The sequence below is a fragment of the Perca flavescens genome, chromosome 19 (genome assembly GCF_004354835.1).
Source record: "Perca flavescens isolate YP-PL-M2 chromosome 19, PFLA_1.0, whole genome shotgun sequence".
Classification (NCBI taxonomy): domain Eukaryota; kingdom Metazoa; phylum Chordata; class Actinopteri; order Perciformes; family Percidae; genus Perca; species Perca flavescens.
Genome location: NC_041349.1, coordinates 2,116,632 through 2,136,339, shown reverse-complemented (window position 1 = coordinate 2,136,339; position 19,708 = coordinate 2,116,632). Strand labels below are relative to the sequence as shown.

Here is a 19,708-nt window from a genome sequence, read left to right as displayed (position 1 = left end):
ACTGCACATAACTGTACATACTGTACTTATCTTTTTATATGGTTCACACAGAATATCCATATATAGTCTGTTTTTCTTATTATATATTCTGCTGATATACACTGCATATATCTATATAATTCTTACTACTAGCATAATGTCACTGCTACTACATTGCACATATCTGTACATGTTGTTCATACATTGTTCATATTACATAGCCATATTGATTGTGCTCTATAACACTGCAATATGTTTCTTGTCCTGCCTATGCACCACCTGTCTATACTTGAATATCACATTCCACACAAACTGCATTTTGTTGTCTCTGTACTTGTACTCTGCACAATGACAATAAAGTTAAATCTAAATCTAATCTAATCTCTCTGATGTTTGAAACTGCAGCTACAACCTGATACACAGAAAAACTGACTGAGAGAGACTCACTCACCTGGGTCTGGAACCTGCAGCCGCGTTCTGATTGGCTCAGAGTCCAGGAAGGCTCTCTTTGTACGTCTTGAACCAGCTGGTGCTGGTGTGTGTGTCTGTGTAAAGCTGCTGTGGAGTTATTATTGTTTTTATATATATATATATATATATATATATATATATATATATATATATATATATATATATGTGTGTGTGTACACATATGTGTTGTTGTCATGCATTTTAATAATGTTAATAATAATGTTATTATGTCTGCGTGTTGTCGTTGTCATTGTAGTAGAACTGTGTGAGTTTGGTCTCTGTTGTGTTTTCTGGTTCTGAAATTAATGAACTGTTGGTTTGGACACTCTGGTGTGTGATGTCATGTGTCTGTTGCCATGGTGATGATCTTTATTTTGTAGCCTAAATGTTCCTCTAATACAGTGACGGTTGAATTCAAACTCCATAAGTTAAAGAGCTCTGAGCTGTTCCCTGCTGAACTGATCATGTGTAAAGAAAGAGAAGGAGCTGTGCTGCCACCTGCTGGCTGTCTGACTCAACTGATATGATGCTCTCATCCAGAGAGAGGTTTACTATCAGCAGCTTATTGAAAATGATAAGAAGATGGATATAAAGGGTCTGATATGATGCTCTCATCCAGAGAGAGGTTTACTATCAGCAGCTTATTGAAAATGATAAGAAGATGGATATAAAGGGTCTGATATGATATTTCCCTTCCCCAAAGGGAGAAGCTTCTAACAGAAGAACTGGGAGGCCAGAATGCATGTATGAGACTTCATTAGAAACCTACATTCTTCTAGTTTATGAAAATGGGCTGGATTAGCATGTGATTAAAACACAACATGCACTACAGCAGTTCAAACATGGTTCAAAATAGTTATTTTGGTAAAATAACTAAAACATACTTTGTACCACACTATGCAGAACACAACACAACACAACATATACCTTCTAGACCTTGTCAACAAGACCTCTATAAAGTTTCAGATCTCTAGTCCTAAACTAATGGGAGCTAGGGAGGTTTCAGGATTTGGTATTACAGGTGGCACTGGTGAGCCACAACCTCTCCACAACCTCTCCTAAACCTCTCCAAGTGACCACATTTTGCTAAATGCTTTTACTCCCTTCTATACTATTATAAAAAACATACTAAAGACTTAAAATGACTTCCAAAACCTTTTAACATTCATTCAAACACTGTTGATCATATTTGTTCTCATAAATCACATGGATGTGGCTGCTGGCTCTGGGAGGCGGGACTTAGCTCTGTTGTCCATTCATTAGGACCGGCTCCCATTGGATGTTCCTGTACCATTGGAAAGGCAACGTGATTGGCCACAGCTGCCATGATTGACGTGTTGATAGCCAATGAGAGCTGTTTCTAAGATGGCTGCTCAGAGAGATGACGCAGCGTATTGGCGCTCCACAGTGGGAGCGCTCGCTGGACGTCGGGGGCTGTCCCGGGGTGAAAACTAAACAGAAAAAGGCGGGGATAGTTTCTTTGTGTAGGCAGCAACGTGAAGAAAACAAACGTACCCGGGAACACGGTGCAGGGCGAGGAGACGGAACGAGGTCGGCACATGAAGTTAGCAGACAGTTAGCATGGACTCTACAGGACAATATTCCTAACCTGGAGGAATTCTTTCCATCTGTGGACACTTCCGGACTAGAGGAATATTAATAAGACAGGAAAGGACGGGGACTGAAGGTTTAGGACAGCCTCCAGGTAGGGAAGCGCCATCATCTTCTCCTTTTGGTCTTCTTCTTTGATCAATCTCATGAGATCACTAAGATGCTGAGTCATGCTTTGGTGCTTCTGATTCGGTGTTTGGGTTTAACTGTTTTTTGAATGAACTGGTGATATGTGTTGCTGGCGGGGCTGCAGTAAACAACTCGGATCAATTCGCTTCTTTTTCACATTGATTTGAAAACATCACGGTAGGAACGGCTTGCTGGGACAGTCCTTTATCTGGATCCGACATCAACAAATGAGCCGTTTTTGTTACGAAAATATCACTCGTTTTCTGGCGAGTGTGACGCCGTGTGTCTCTACCACGGTCTCTGGAAACCATGCACCGACACACCGATTATCATATTCACGCTGTAGTTGGTTATAAACCGGTGTCCAAACTATAGGTAGGCCTATAACAAACAAGCTAACAACAGAGACACCAGCACAAACCTGATAGTTCACCTTTCCACACCTGCGCCTAATATCCAAATCGTTACAAAACGGGAGTTTGACAGTGCTGTCCAAATGTGATGAATGAGTAATAGTGTGTAGTGTAGACTACCATAGTGATGAGAATGATGCACGTCCGTAGAATTCAGTATAAAACCCAATCAACGGGACAGAAGTTGTGTCACAAATGAATCTGGCATCAGTCGTCGCTATCGCCACAAACATTACGTGTGAACACCTCAGAAAGTATGTTTCACTTATCCCTGTATGAAAGAATCTCAAATCAACTTGAAGTCAGATTAATAACGGAATCATAGGCTACAAATATAACACTGATAACGGAAAAGTTTTGGAAAACACACCGACGTTTGCAGTAGCCAATCGTGGACAGGCATCGACACGGCCACCTACGTTGTCAGTCTTCGTTCTTGCAGCGGCATCATAACAGTACAACATGGATTAAGTGTATTTAGATCTGTTCATATTTAAATGCAGCCTGTAAATAAATAAACTCCATATGAGGTGTTTACAGCCAGCTGAACGCAGCGTGGAGACCGCTGCCAGCTGTGGCGAAATGTGATCCGCTCAGATTAACTTGTGATACATCTGTAGGCATTTAAGAAATGTAATTATATTTATGTTAAGCTACAGCCTCTTCACAACCACAATTTTTAATATTCATTATGCCTGTGTTACAATTTTATTCCGTTTTGTGGGTAAAAAATTAAACACGTCAGTCATGCGCAAACGTGATCATTTATCATTGTTATTAATGTGTAGGTCTATCTCAGCACAAACCATCTCTTCAACCTGGGCCGCAAGTCAACTGATTATAGTTTAATTTCATTAGACCCATATTAGGAATCTGAAACAGCAACATCTATGTTATCAAACTATCTCGAGTAGCCTACATCAAAGTTTTGTATAATCATATACCATAATGACCATTGTGTGTCGTCAAAGTAGGCCAACACATTATGTGTGGGATAAATAAAAGTCAAACTGTGAGAAAATAAGCTTCATATGTTCTTCACTTCAAATCACTAGACTTTTGCTGTAACTCACTTCATAACTTAACCGAGACATAACAATAAGTCACCGGAGAGAAAACGAGGATCAGCACTTTGCTACAAGACATTCAATGGTCATAAGAATAGAGTATAGGCTACCATTAGACCAAAAAACGTGATTCTGGGTCCACACAGACATAAATTAAACACAACTATAATCAGTTGACACATGACTACGTGTTTGATTTTTACCCCCAAAACAGAATAAAGTGTTAAGTGGGGTCATGCCAGTGTGTTGTACATCAGTTAGTTTTTGGTATGTGAGACAAATATGAACTATACTTTACAGTTTCTAGGTCTGCATTTGCCCATGTTAAATTGTGACATCACCAGTTGGCATAGGTGTATATTTCTCTCATATGTTAACCTGTGTTAATTAAGACTAAAAGTCCAATATATTGATAGAAATCACAAACCCAATTCAGCGGTGTGTAGTGTTGTGTCCATGACATCCAAGGTTTGAATCCCAGCTAGATCCCAGCGTTTTTACGTTTTATTTTTCATACAGTATGTGTCGTATTTGTGTGGCTGATGCTTAGACGGACATGTATGTGTAAGTGCTACTGCAGTTGAGTTTTCTGACTCTAGTAGTATGAGAAAACAGCCTTTTAAAGATTATAAATCCCCACACATTTTGCATGACGTTATGTGATAGGGTCAAAATAAATAACAGATTAACATGAAACTTCCCCAGCTAATTACTTCCATTAAGACATATATTTTTCCAATAATATATCATATCCCAGTTTGCTTACATTTTAGATACAGTGTTGTTTTAATGTTGAAGTGTATACTAATGTAAATTCACAAGTCGATCTGGGTGTCTCCGTGGCTCGCCAGACAACGGATGATATTTCGCAACGACAACGGCTAGTGTTAGCATGAATGTCTGTCGGGACCAGAATTAATGCTCAGCAACTCATTTCTATCGTCAAGTTTCACAAAACACCGACAAATGAATGTAAAATAGAGGGTAAGCGGTAAGAATGTTTATTTCCTGGTTAGTCGGGAATGGGTCCTGTAAGGCCACGCCTACACCACATCTGCCTCTATCACCAGTTAAACCCAAACACCGGGCGCCATGCTGCCGCTCTTTACAACAACAAGTCATCTCTAATATCTAGAAATACATCTTCATCATCCTACCGACACGCTGGAGGATAACGGAGCATGGGTGTGAATCAGATACAATGCTGCTGGTTTCTGAAATAAATAACAAATAATAACTAGTCGGGGTGTGACGAGATCTCGTTGTACGAGTGGCGACATTTGGGTTTTCCTGCGGAAGTAATAAACGGCGAAAGAGTGACAGACAAGACGAACACAATATTAGAGATGTTCCGATACCAGTATCGGTATCGGCTCAGATACTGCCTAAAACGCTGGTATCGGGAAGTACTGGAGTTGATGCACCGATCCGATACCACGTAATAAAGCCCTGAAGAAAATCTACATTAAAGTAGTTTATTTATGTTCTTTTTCTCTTATAACTGACTGTCAAACTGGAGAATAAAAGAAAGTTCATACATCATATCACATCCATAAGTATACAGCTGTTATACATCATATCACATCCATACAGAAGTATAAGCTGTTATACATCATATCATCATACAGAGATAGTAGTTTGTTATACATCATATCATCATACAGAGATAGTTATACAGCTGTTATACATCATATCATCATACAGAGATATAACTGTTATACATCATATCATCATACAGAGATAGTAGTATACAGAATAAATCATAAAGTTCAGCTATACATCATCATATCACATCCATACAGAGATAGTAGTATACAGCTGTTATACATCATATCATCATCCATACAGAGATAGTAGTATACAGCTGTTCCATACATCATATCATCATCACATACAGAGATAGTAGTATACAGCTGTTATACATCATATCATCATACAGAGATAGTAGTATACAGCTGTTAAAACATAATAAAATATATGACACACTGGTATCGGATCGGTACTCGGTATCGGCCGATACGCAAGTTCAGGTATCGGAATCGGTATCGGGAAGCAAAAAAGTGGTATCGGGCCATCTCTACACAATATGTAAACATTGTAAGAAAAAAATGCCGTACTACTAACTAGTAGTTACTAACTAGTAGTTAGTAGAGAGCTGTGGTGGTGCTGTGAGTGTTTTTGCATAGTGCTCGTGTTAGCCACGGTATACGGCATTTTTTTTCTTACAATGTTTACATATTTTGTTCGTCTTGTCGGTCACTCTTTCGCCGTTTATTATTTCCGCAGGAAAACCAAAATTTCGCCACACAAATGATTTAAAAGTGGCAGGGGGGGGGGATCTTCAGTAGTAACTCCACGCTCCATCACGCTGACATCACATCGCCTCACGAGACAACTTTTCACCTCGACGAGAAATCTCGTCTCGTTCTCGTGAACCCGATCTCGTGATGCGTCTCGTCTCGGGGAGTAAGCGTCTCGTCACACCCCTAATAACTAGTGTTCTTTATATAGAAACAAACTGCAAACATACACACCTCCGGTCAAAGGTTTGGGGTCCCTTAGAAATGTCCATTATAGACAGAATAGCTGAGATCAGTTACATTGTTTCTTTAACCAGGGCATTGCATTATGAATTTACATAATTGTAAAAGAGTTCTCTGCTGTTGCAGAAAGACGTGGCTGATCTTTAATGTAATATATCTACACTGTCCATCATCAGCCACCATTCCTCCAATGTCCCAAAGGCCCATTCTGGTTACTCCTCTGATAGCATTATAAAAGGCTAACTGAGAAAACATTGGAGAACCCTTTTACCATTATGTAAATTCATAATGTAATCTGAAAACTGCTGCCCTGGTTATAAAAACTATGCAGCTGATCTCAGCTGGTAGTAGGTTCATTGGAGACGAGCCAGATCTGCGCAGTATCAATCACCGGCGATCGCAGCCTGATGCATGCTGGGTAGTCTTGTGTCCGACTTGATCCCGACTTGCTCTGACGTCATGCACACGTGGGCAACGATGACCTCACGAGATCGAGGCGCCGCAGTTGCTCTCCACCGACTGTAAGACTCAGGCAGACCCAGGGGCATGCTGGGAAACGCTGGCCTCTCAGCAGATCTAACAGCTGATTGGTTCAGAATCGACTCAACATGATGATGTTTTATATTAACTTTCTATTCATTTTGAATCGGAAGGATTACATATATATGTATATGTGTATATAGTGTAGTGCTGTTATAATGTCTCCTGTCTCATGGTGTGTCTCTGTGTGTTGATCAGCAGATAGTATATGAGTATAGTGATGTTCTAGTGTGGAGTGTCTCCTGTCTCATGGTGTGTCTCTGGTTGTTGTCTTCACAGCTCATCTGTGGGACGAGACCCTTCTGACTTCAGGACGTCCGTCTGAATTAGTTCCCCCTGAAGAACAAGAATGAGTTCTCCACAAAAGGTGAGATCACTTTGACTCCAAGTGTTTGGATTAGTTTAGTCATTGGATGCTCCATGGATCTCCTCTTTACTTTAGATAGAATAGACAAAAAGACAATTGGTGACTTTAAAGAACAGCTGGTTTATTGCTAAGGCCAGTGACTGGTAGCACTTTATAATAAGGGTCCATTAAAAACATGAATTAATTAATGTAGTACTTGATGAACTATCAGTAATGTACAAGGATTAATAGTATATCATGCATGACTTAATGCAGGAACAATATGTTAATGAATGCATCAATTAAGGTATTTGAATCCTCATGATTTCTCATTTATTAATGATGATCATGTCTTCTTCTGATCAGTCACAGCAGTGTTCGTATATTGTGATGAATTCTAGTTGTGTAATCATGATAACCTAAACATTACTTCTTCATGTTTGTGCCTCTTAAAATAAAGTGCTGACCTGGTCCATCTTTAACATTGATGAATAAGATATGATTAATGGTGACATTAAATTAAATGTATTAAGAATTAAAGGAGTGGGTTGGCAAAATGATACTAAGGGTCACTAAATTTACACAAAATTACAGTATACTGCAGATGCATTTTATAGCTTCTATTCACAACAACACTTAAACATTAATGCCTGGGGACAAGATCAGTCAAGTAGGCTTCTTAATGTTAATCTGTTTTATCATAAAAAATGAGTTACAACGATAGTTGGAGATTAATTTAAGAGTTGATTGTTGTTGAGTTTTGACAGCATATATATATATATATATATATATATATATATATATATATATATATAATTGTTTTGATGATTGTTTGTTTGTCCATCAGGGGGTCGTTCCTGACGAAGAAACAAGACCAGGCAGCACGGAAGATCATGAGGTTCCTGAGATGCTGCAGACACAGGTAACACACACACAGGTAACACAGGTAACACACACACACACACACACACACACAGGTAACACACACACACACACACACACACACACACACACACACACACACACAGGTAACACACACACACACACAGGTAACACACACACACACACACACACACACACACACAGGTGACACACACGCAGACACACTTTCCAAAATGATATGCCTAAATAGACAGAATGTCTGACTTTATTTGCGGGGTCCCAAAGATGATTGTTGCATATGCCGAAGGCTAAAAACACATCTCTTCTGCCTACACCTCCGATAAAGGAAAGTTTGACTTATTAAAGCTAATGTACTTACTCCTTGTTGTCTGGAGTTTGCACCTTCAGGGTTGAACACACTCCATTGTAAGTCGGATAAAAGCGTCAGCTAAATTCAATTTCAATTAAATTTTATTTATAGTATCAAATGATAACAAGAGTTATCTCGAGACACTTTACAGATAGAGTAGGTCTAGACCACACTCTATAACTTACAAAGCCCCAACAATTACAGTAATTCCCCCAAGAACAAGCAGTTTGTGCGACAGTGGCGAGGAAAAACTCATGACCAGGCTCTACGTAGGCGGTGTCTGACGATGCCGGTTGGGGGTGTGATGAACAAAGGCAATAATAGTCACTCTAAAGATAAGGAACAGTGGCTTCACATGGTAGTCGTAGTAGTTCATGTCATATCAGGGCGCTGCAGGGTGTTACAGGATGTAGCGTGGCCCAGCAGAGCATGGATGGACGTAGCAGGGTTCAGCAGGACACTGCAGGGTTCAGCAGAGCTTAGCAGGGAGTGCAGCAGGACCACGGCAACAGCTGCAACCAGGATCTTGGTGCCAACGTTCTCCAAGGAAATACGCTGGGTGAGAAACAAATCAAAACAAAAGGACTCCGGGGAGAAAACTCCTCAGAGCCCGATTATTAGCAGGCATCCCGTCGGACGGGATGCACAGAGATGAAAAGTTAGAGGAGAGAGCAGTCAAAGGAAATAGGAGAGGAGAGAGTCCAAGGAAGGAAGTCCCCCAGAAAGTCTAAAACTATAAGAGCATAACTAAGAGAGACAGGCAGTTTAAGGAGAGGTGCCTGTTCGGGCTTAGAACTCTCCCCTGCCGGATCGGGTTGTACTAACCTGCCTCCCTCTACTTTTGTTATATTATTAATCTGACGACTATGAAGAGAAGCAGGTGGGCCGGGTTAGGCGGACGCTGCAACTCCTCCTCCCTAACTATAAGCTTTATCAAAGAGGAGAGTTTTTAGTTTATAATTAAATGCGGTGACAGTTTCTGCCCCCCGAACCCAGACTGGGAGCTGGTTCCATAGGAGAGGAGCCTGATAGCTGAAGGCTCTGGCTCCCATTCTACTTTTAGAGACTCTAGGTACCACCAGTAACTCTGCATTCTGGGAGCACAGTGCTCTAGAGGGACAGTAAGGTATTGGGAGCTCTTCTAGATATGATGGTGCTTGAGCTTTGTAGGTCAGGAGTAGGATTTTAAAGTTAATTCTGGATTTTACAGGAAGCCAATGTAGAGAAGCTAAAACCGGAGAAATCTGATCTCTTTTCTTAGTTCTCAGAACACGCGCTGCAGCATTCTGGATCAGCTGGAGAGTCTTAAGGGACTCATTTGAGCAACCTGACAGTAGGGAATTACAATAGTCCAGCCTGGAAGTAACGAATGCATGGACTAGTTTTTCAGCATCGTTTTGAGACAGGATATTCTCAATTTTGGCAATGTTACGAAGATGGAAAAAGGCTGTTCTTGAGGTTTGTTTTAGATGGGCGTTAAAAGATATAGCTAAATAACATGTAATGCCACAATTAATCATATCCTATGTATTAATGTTCCAGATGGAGCAGGTTAGCACTTTATTTGGAGGGCCACAAACATGATGAAGAAATAATGTTATTTTTTATTTTTTTTAACGCATGCAAATGTCTTTATTCATGTTAATATTATTAGTATTTTTTTATTTTATAATTATATACACAGTATGCTACATTCAGATTTAGAATTCCATTCAGTGCATTAACAGTTGCCCCACCGTGACCATTCACCCTGTTTTAGTGAGAGCCTGGATCCATATAAGGGCGGGGGATTTAAAGCACCACGTACGAAGTGTAACACATAACACATAAAAGGTGACAAACAACAACAGAAGGAAGTGAGACGGGACAATAACAGAACTGACAAGACGGGACTGGACAGAACAGTTGACAAACCTCAGAATGTATTATTAATAATTGGTTAGAATGATCTACGATTCATATTTGGTTGATCACGGTTTTCGTGTTTGAAGGGAGTTGGAAAAACATGTTATGCATACGTGTGGATGGTGTTGCTAGTGTGTGTATGTGTGTATGAGTACAGTGATAACTGTAAGGGAAAAAACTAGACAAGGAAAAAAAGGGGAAATTAGAATAATTCAATTATATAAATAATGTAAAAGTACTAGGGAGGGCAGGGTATTACATAATGGAGGAGGGAGGAATATGTCTGGTAATAACATGCCTTGTAGTTATATTTTTGTTGAATTTAGAAATGTTAGAAATGGGGACCAGGTATCTTCAAAGGCTGACATTTGCTTCTCTCTGTGTGCATTGTGTTTTTCCATTGAGATGTATTCTGAGATTAAATTTGTCCAGTGATTGATGTGGCAAGAATTCTTTGATTTCCAGTTTTGGAGGACTACTTTTTTAGCGACAGCTAGAGAAATGAACAACGGATTCCTGAATTTTTGCGGGATGTGGATTTCGGAGATATCACCAAGGAGACAGAGTGTTGGAGAAGATGGGATCCTGTAGCTCAGGGTGGTGGACACTGTCTCGGTGACCGTGATCCAGAATGAATGAACTGGTTGACAGAGCCACATGGCGTGTAGATAATCGTCTGTGCTACCTAAGGCGCATTGTGAACAGATACCTGTGTTTGCTAGGCCCATTTTGAACATTTTCCTTTGGGTGATGTGAGTCCTATGAATGACTTTATATTGTATAAGCTGCAGGTTGGTGTTAGCAGTCATGGAGAAGGTATTCTTACAGATTTGTTCCCAGTAATCAGGGTTGGGAGAGAAGGCCAGATCAGCTTCCCACTTGGTTGTTGGGAGTGTTATTGTTGTGTTTAGGTTGGAAATCATTGTATATAGCTGGGAGGTTAGTTTTTTGAAGTTATTAATTTTCATAGGTTCTTCTGTGAGCTGAGAGGGTTGTAACGTGTTATTGGTGATTCCGATTTTATCTTTTATTTTAAGTCTAAGTTGTTGATATTGAAGGAACTGTTCTCTCCCAACCCCATATTTCTCTGTGAGTGTGTTAAATGACATGAAATGGTTGTTCTCAAATAGGTGGTGAAGGTGTGTGATTCCTTTTTGTGCCCATATGGAGAAGTAAAAATGTTTGTTCCGTAACATGAACACTGGATTGTGCCAGAGTGGGGTGAACTTGTTTAATTCTAGTGATGATTTTGGTTTGTTTTCCACCAGGTTGTCAGAGTTGAATAGATGGTAATGCGTTGGCAGAAGTTGGATTTCTTGATTGATGGTGAGAGGAAGGGGTGATCTGCAATTGGGATGTTTGTACATTGGTTTTGTTCCAGTTCCAGCCACGGGTAATTGTGCTTATGTATATTAATCCATTTAACCATGTACTGTAATTTATTTGCCAGGAAGTAATGATAGAAGTTTGGTGCCTCAAGCCCACCATGTGATTTTATTTTTTTTATTTTGTAGTGTTGAGAGTGATATTCTCATTTTTTTTTTTGGTTTTCCAATAAAATTGTGTTGTTAATGAATTGAGAGTTTTGAACCATTTGTCTGTAGGAGTGATGGGGATCATAGAAAAAAATGTGTTAATCTGGGGTAAGGTCTTCATTTTGACTGCAGCTATTCTTCCAATGAGTGTGAGTGGGTGTTTAAACCAGCGTTTATATTCGTCTTCAATTTTCCTGAGGGGGAGGGGAGTATAGTTAAGGGTGAAAATTTCTGATAGCTTGCGGGAAATGTGAATCCCTAGGTACTTGATGTTGCCTGTGTGAAGGTGGAGGGAGGTGTCCTGAGCTCCAACATCCCATGCGTCATGTGAGAGGGGTAGTAAGATTGATTTGTTCCAGTTGATAGTGTAATGTGAGACATGGGAGAATCTGTTGGTGACATTGAAAGTTTCTTTAAGTGATACCTTTTGGGTTTTGTAAATAAAGTAAAAGATCATCTGCATATAAACTCATTTTGTGTTGTACGTTGGCTACCTGAATTCCTTTGATTATGCTGTTTTGTCGTATTGCTGCTGCCAGTGGTTCAATGAAAATGGCAAAGAGGGAAGGTGAGAGAGGGCCTCCCTGTCTGGTGCCCTGATGCAGTGTGAAGCTCTGGGTGATCTGTGCAGTGTTTTAATCCAGTGGATGAACGACTCTCCAAACCCAAAGCTGTGAAGTGTATTGAATAAAAATGACCAGTTTACTCTGTCGAAAGCTTTTTCTGCATCAAGTGAGATGATAATGTATTTCTTTTGTGTTTCTTGAGATATATTGAATAAGTTGAAAAGTCTACGTACATTATCTGTAGCGTGTCTATCTTTTATGAAGCCTGTCTGATCTGGATGAATGAGTGTGGAAGTGACTGTTTCTATTCTGGTTACTAGTGCTCTGGTGATAATTTCCAAGTCAGTATTCAATAGCGAGAGAGGTTGGTAGCTAGAGGGGTGAGATGGGTCTTTGTTGGGTTTTAACAGTAATGTCATGGCTGCTGTATTCATGTGTGTGGGTATGGTGGAGGAAGTTTTTATTTCAATGATTACTCTGTTGAATAATGGTGATAATATGTCCCAAAAGTGTTTGTAGAATTCGGCTGGCAGGCTAAGAAGTTTGTCTAGAATGTTGATTTGTTCTGCAGTTATTTTTGGTAATGTCCCACTGTTTCAGAAGGTATCGATTTCTGATTGTGTAGGTTGATGAGTAGGGGAATTGGAGCTGGGCGATTTTTTTTTTTTCCCCTACAAAAATCTGTGCTTTTTTTTTTTTTTTTTAAAAAAACTCAATATTCGATTTGATTTTTATTCCCTTCCATTTAAAACAAAATAACTGCGAACTGTAAATATATTTTAAAAATATATATTTATTGTATTTAATTAAAGTGCATTAACATAACAAAATTGCAAAGGCAAACCCTTTCTCTAAGTAAATAGTCACTAGATTTTTTTGAAAATATGAATCGATTTGACCTACCAACTCGATTTTTAAATCAAATCGATTTTTTTCCCAGCCCTAAGGGGAATAGAGGTTGCTGTAGAAATTCCGAAATTTGTTGTTTATATCCTGTGGGTTTTGATTAATGTTTCCTGTGGAGTCCAAAATGTTTTGGATCCTTCAAGATGGATCTCAAGACTTATCTGTTGATCTTACAGTTATGATTTGTATATTTATGGTATTTGTTTCTTTATTAGGGCCCAAGAGCCGACAGCGGCGAAGGCCCTATTGAAACTGAAGGAATTATTTTCCCGTCAAATGAATCGCCTTTTTGAGGGTCTTAACATATTCAAAAACTCACCAAATCTGTCGGTCTCATCAAGTCTGGTGACGTATTTTACGTATTTTAAGTGTTTCGGGAATAGGCGCACAAAAATGGCTCGCTAGCACCCCCTAGAAAGTTAAAAAAAATTGAGCCCCTGCAGTGCGTTTAACGTTGACTCATAGACTAGAGCCATACCCTAAACCCAACTGGAAGTCCGCCATTTTGATTTCAAAGTTCGAAATTAGTGCGATTTTGGCCATTTCCACATGTCGTACTTTAACGAACTCCTCCTAGAGATTTCATCCGATCAACTTCAAACTCGGTCTGTGCCATCTTAAGACGTTAAAAAAACTTTTCGTCATAGGGCGCGGCCGTGGCGGGGCGGCCATTGTGTGCGCTTTGCCGCTGAAACAGGAAGTGGGTGTAACTCGAGAGTACGTTGTCCAACTGGCTCGAAACTTTTCAGGATTCATAAGAGTCCAACCCTGAGGACAAATAAAGGCCGATATTTACTTAAAGTCATAGTGGCAACAGGAAGTAGGCCTAAAAGTTAAGGTGCTATACTTTAACAAACTCCTCCTAGAGATTTCATCCGATGGACTTCAAACTTGGTCTGTACCATCCCAACACCTTAACGATGAAAAGTCATTAAAAGAAAAACTTTTCGTCAGACGGTGTGGGCGTGGCGTGGCGGCCATTTTCAGTGTTTAGCGACGAACAAAGAAGTTGCTGTAACTTGAGTGTACGTTGTCGTATCTGCCCAAAATTTGTCACGATTGACAAGGGTCCAGGCCTGAGGACACCTACAGGCCAAAATTGACTTTTGGTCTTAGCGCCCCCTGCTGGCAACAGGAAATGCTCCTTATATGACAAACATCATCAGATTTACATGAAACTTTTGTGTGGTCTACATGTGATACTGAGCCACCCCTTATACTTTAACCACGGCCACTTACTCAGGCCACGCCCCCTTTCATAACATTTGAACTGTTTAAAGTAGAGTCTTGTGTGAGGTGTCATTGAACTCAGCACAGAGTTCCATTTTAATTGGTGATGGTTTGACCCACTCCCTAAGCTTTAGCCACGCCCCCTTTTATAACTAATGACCAGTTTGATGTAGACCCTTGTGTGAGGTATCATTGAACTCAGCAGAGATTTCCTTCTTCATTGGTGATAGTTTGGCCCGACCCCATATGTTTAAGCCACGCCCCCTTTCATAAATGCTGACCCATCTAAGGTAGAGTCTTGTGTGATGTATCAATGAACTCAGCAGAGTTTTTTTGGTGATGGTTTGAACCACCCCCTATGCTTTAGCCACGCCCCATTTCACAGCTAATGAAATGTTTGACGTAGAGTCTTGTGTGAGGTATCGTCTGACTGCCCCACCGCTAGCCTAGCTTAGCACAGATCCTGGAGGTAACCGGCTCCAACTAGCCTACTGCTCACAATTAATGACAAAATAACGGCAACATTTTCCTATTTACGTGTTGTTATTTGTGTAGTCACAGCGTGTACAAACAACCTTTAACCAAGTCCAGTTGCCCTTGATTTGAACCTTTCTTGGATACTATATCCTGGATGACTGAGAACCTTTACATACATCGAAGCTATTTTTTTAAACATCCATGATCATGACATATGCGCCTGGGTTTGTCAGTGGCATCACTGATCCCCAGCAGTTTTATTTAAACAAGCTTGGCTGTGCTTGAAATTCAGGAATGCTTGAGGAAATGTAGCATGTAGACAATACATCATTACGTGCTCAAATAGGTAAGCTTCTGAAAAAAAAAAACAGTGACGCTACTGAGAAGTAGTTAAACTAGTATCGTTACTGCCCAACACTGCTGGCGATACAAGTTGGATTTAGCAAAAACAACAACCTAAAACAGAAGGTCAATAGTCAACTGGTGCCCCTCATTGCTAATGCCTATCAGGGACAATGGTTCCAAGTTACTTTACAGCCCTCAACTCTGACTAGCGGTTCAGGAAATACACATAAACACTCTGCTGGAGTAGAGCTAGTCCAGCAACATAACTAACAATCCTGGATGAGCCCCCATGTGTTACCGCCTGGCTAAAGGCTGGCAACACATATATTAATCAAATGTAGTTTATTTATCACAAACTAACCAACACTGGATCTTATGTTTGCAACTCCATAATGGGGATGTCGGCAGATACTGAAGAAAAGTAATGCATCAGTCAAACTATGTTCCACACACCTGCTCTAAATATTGTTTCATGTTTAAGATAGATCGCTACAGCATGGCACCTCACTAACTCACTCTCTCTGTTTTTCTGTTTGTTGATAGAAACCGAGAGGAAGAGGAGAAAAACGTCACCACTGTCACCACTGTGACAAATCCTTCAAAAATTCAAACTCTTTAAAGATTCATCAGAGTGTTCACACTGGAGAGAAACCTTACAGATGTGATCTTTGTGGGTCAGCTTTCAAACAACAAAGTAACCTAAAAACACATCAACGCATTCACACTGGAGAAAAACCTTTCCGCTGTGATCTATGTGGGACAGCTTTCAGACAACGGGGACAGCTAAAAAGCCATCAACGCATTCACACTGGAGAGAAGCCGTACAGCTGTGAACAATGTGGGAAAACTTTTTCTGATAGTGGTGACCTTAAAAAACACCAGCGCATTCACACTGGAGAAAAGCCGTACAGCTGTGAACAATGTGGGGAAACGTTTTCTCGAAGTAGTTACCTTAAATCTCACCAGCGCATTCACACTGGAGAGAAGCCGTACAGCTGTGAACAGTGTGGGGAAACATGTCACCAGCGCATTCACACTGGAGAGAAGCCGTACTGGTGTGAACAATGTGGGAAAACTTTTTCTGAAAGTGGGGTCCTTAAAAAACACCAGCGCATTCACACTGGAGAGAAGCCATACAGCTGTGATCAATGTGGGAAAACGTTTTCTCAGAGTACTAGCCTTAAATCTCACCAGCGCATTCATACTGGAGAGAAGCCGTACAGCTGTGATCAATGTGGTGAAACTTTTTCTCAGAGTAGTAGCCTTAAATCTCACCAGCGAGTTCACACTGGAGAGAAGCCGTACTGGTGTGATCAATGTGGGGAAATGTTTTCACAGAGTAGGTACCTTAAAAGACACCAGCGCATTCACACTGGAGAGAGGCCGTACTGGTGTGATCAATGTGGGGAAGTGTTTTCTCATAGTAGTAACCTTAAATCTCACCAGCGCATTCACACTGGAGAGAAGCCGTACAGCTGTGATCAGTGTGGTGAAACTTTTTCTCGTGGTGATACCCTTAAAAAACACCAGCGCGTTCATACTGGTGAGAAGCCGTACGGGTGTGAACAATGTGGGAAAATGTTTTCTCAGAGTGGTAGCCTTAAAAAACACCAGCGCATTCACACTGCCTCATTGTGAACATGTTTCAGAGCTAGGCCTGTCGCCATAGTCAATAAATCAAATAATCACACGATAAAAAGATGAACTCAATAATTTTTCTGGCCGCGATAATTCCATTTGCATGCTTGTTTGTTTTCCTCTCTCTCTCTCTCCAAAGAGACTGGATGACCACTCTGTTCCTTAGCGTAACGAGGAGTGAACCCTCTTTGTCAGTTGCATGGTCTTTGTGTGGGGAGGCGGGACTACTCCTAGCTGAGAGAGTTGGAGCAGGGTTTCCAACAGCAATTTAATATTTAGTGTTTCATAAATAATTGTTAAATGTAGTACAGTCTTTAGTCTATTTCACAAACACTCGAGGAATGCTGCAAACATTTGACAGCCAGTACGAATTGCCTGGAGAACATATTGTACATGTCACAAACAGCAATTCCACAACTGTCCAACAGCGTGAAAGACGACATACTAAAAGAGATCAAAGACATATTGTGGATATTTAAAATGTCTTCCAGTTCCAGTGTTAAATATTCTTTAGAAATAAGTTTATTGATCTTTGAAAAGGTGTACCTGCATTATTATGCCATTATCATTATATTAGATGAAAATGTTCCCAGAACAACAATATTATAACAACTCTGAGTTGAAGTTTCAAACTTTCACAGCCATTTTGAAAAAAAGAAGGATTTTATTCGGGCTCAAGTCCATACATGCAGTTAATGGATGCAGGCACGCATAACTGAAGGCTAGGTTAGCTCCAGTTAGCGGTTAGCTCCCATATAAAGATATGGATTGGAGGAACTGCCACTGAGAGGGGTAACAATCAGACTGATAAATGACGTTCGGGGAGCTTTCACAGCAGCGTGGCCGCGGCGTTATTAGTACAGTTAATCCCAATTATCGAATCGCAATATTTGGGAAAGAAATCGCAATTAGATTATTTTCAAAAACCGTTCAGCCCTGTTTCCTCCTGCCTCCTCCTCATGCCCTGATAGCTGTGTTGTTATATTCTGATCTTCTCTCCACATTGAAGGCTGACCAGCAGTAACTTTATCTCCTGAACCCCATGGATGTTATCCTGGCTACAACTACATATTACGCTCCCTCCTTTTGAAGGGGTAGTTCTGTCATTCATGTAAATAGTTTAAACTCTCTGCTTTGAACTGTATCCCACAGACTTCTTCAGTGGATCAGATTTCAGTCTGACACTTCAGTCACATTAAAACAGCTGGTTGGATTCAGGGGGAAGTTTAAGAGCTGAAGAAGGCTGTGGAATTTGGTCAAAAGCTCCAAATGAAAGAATGTGAGCCTCGTGTTGAGAATGATCTGTTAAAGATTTGTTCCCATTATTTGTTTTTGTATGCCTTTATACATATTCTCTTTTATTATTTGTAGTTTAAAATGATCTTTTCTTACTTTGTGGACCTTTCATTTAATAATCTATATTTTACATTTTATATTAACTCTGTATTTTCTGTCTCTCAATGTGGTTTAAGATCTGTTGAGTTTTGTTCACTGTAAAAACGAGAACTTGAAATTGCTAATCCATGATTTTCAATTAAACTGAACAAAACATACCTAGTGGCGTTGTAAACTTTGTTAAAGTAGTTACTTCAGGGGACTTCCGGTGAGGTGGCGTGGTGAAGCGGCTGCGTTCGCACCTCGCTCCATCCTTTTCATCTCTAACCTTCTTTACAGTCCAGCCAAAGCTCTACAACCAACCATTTATATTAAACTATATTTTTTTAGTACCTCCCCATGACGAGAGGATATCCAGTAAGTCGAAAAAAGACGTTCCAAAGAAGGGTGACTCGTCATTGACTGTTGCCATGCTAATGGCTATGCTAGCAGAACACAGGGCTTCACTTTTGACTGAGTTAAAGTCTTTCTTCCAAGCTGAATTCAATGCAGCATTTTTTCCAAACTTGTGGCAAGATGTGTCCAGACTACTATATTGGATCACCAACAGCGTCTTTCATCACTGGAGTCACTTGCCAACATCACGAGCCAGGACATGAAAAATGTGGAAGCTAAGCTAGCTGTGATGTCTGAGGTGAATGATAAGCTACATGCTAAACCCCTCCATCTTGAAAACAGACACCGACGATGTAACCTAAGAATAATCGGCCTCCTTGAGAACATCGAAGGTGCAAAACCAACTTTTTTTGCTCAGCTCCTAGCGCATACCGAGATGTTCTGAAACCGCTCTATAACCTGGGCCTCAGACCTACACTGTGCTTACCTGCCAAGTTGTTTATTAGGCAAGGCAATTTTATTTATATAGCACATTTCAGCAGCAGTTAAAAGTGCTTTACATAAAACATTAAAACAGAAATTAATACAGAATTAAAAACAATTAATATAAACTTAAAAACAATTAATATAAACTTAAAAACAATGAATACATAATTAAAAACAGAATACAGGAATAACATTCACAGTGCAGTACAATGAATAAAAAAAAAGGCAAGGTCAAAAAGAAAGGTCTTCAGCCTTGAATTAAAAGAACCGAGTAGGTGCTGACCTACAGTTTTCCAGAAGTTTGTTCCAGATATGTGGAGCATAGAAACTAAACGCTGCTCCCCCCTTTTTGGTTCTGATTCTGGGGATGACCTGTCCAAGATGATCTGAGAGGTCTGGGTGGTTCATAGTTCACAAGCATATCCGAAAGGTATTATGGCCCTATACCATTTAGTGATTGATAAACCAGCAGAAGCATTTTGAAATCTAATCTTTGGGGCACAGGAAGCCAATGTAAAGACTTAAGAACTGTAGTGAT

At 40.2% G+C, this 19,708-nt stretch overlaps 1 protein-coding gene across 2 annotated transcripts in view; it reads left to right on the top strand.

Annotated features, from left to right (window-relative positions):
- LOC114574064 (zinc finger protein 239-like) overlaps nucleotides 1-17,450 on the top strand; it is a 36,905-nt gene extending 19,455 nt beyond the window's left edge. The window contains exons 1-4 of one of the 2 annotated variants that reach the window (XM_028606367.1): nucleotides 1,845-2,155; nucleotides 7,033-7,120; nucleotides 7,947-8,021; nucleotides 15,859-17,450. In XM_028606367.1, coding sequence (XP_028462168.1) covers nucleotides 7,103-7,120; nucleotides 7,947-8,021; nucleotides 15,859-16,953 — 1,188 coding nt within the window. In that variant the 5' untranslated portion in view covers nucleotides 1,845-2,155; nucleotides 7,033-7,102 and the 3' untranslated portion in view covers nucleotides 16,954-17,450. Of the gene's footprint in view, nucleotides 1-1,844; nucleotides 2,156-7,032; nucleotides 7,121-7,946; nucleotides 8,022-15,858 lie in introns of those variants that run through there. The other variant, XM_028606366.1, reaches the window with a different exon arrangement.
- The last annotated feature ends 2,258 nt before the right edge of the window (nucleotides 17,451-19,708 follow it).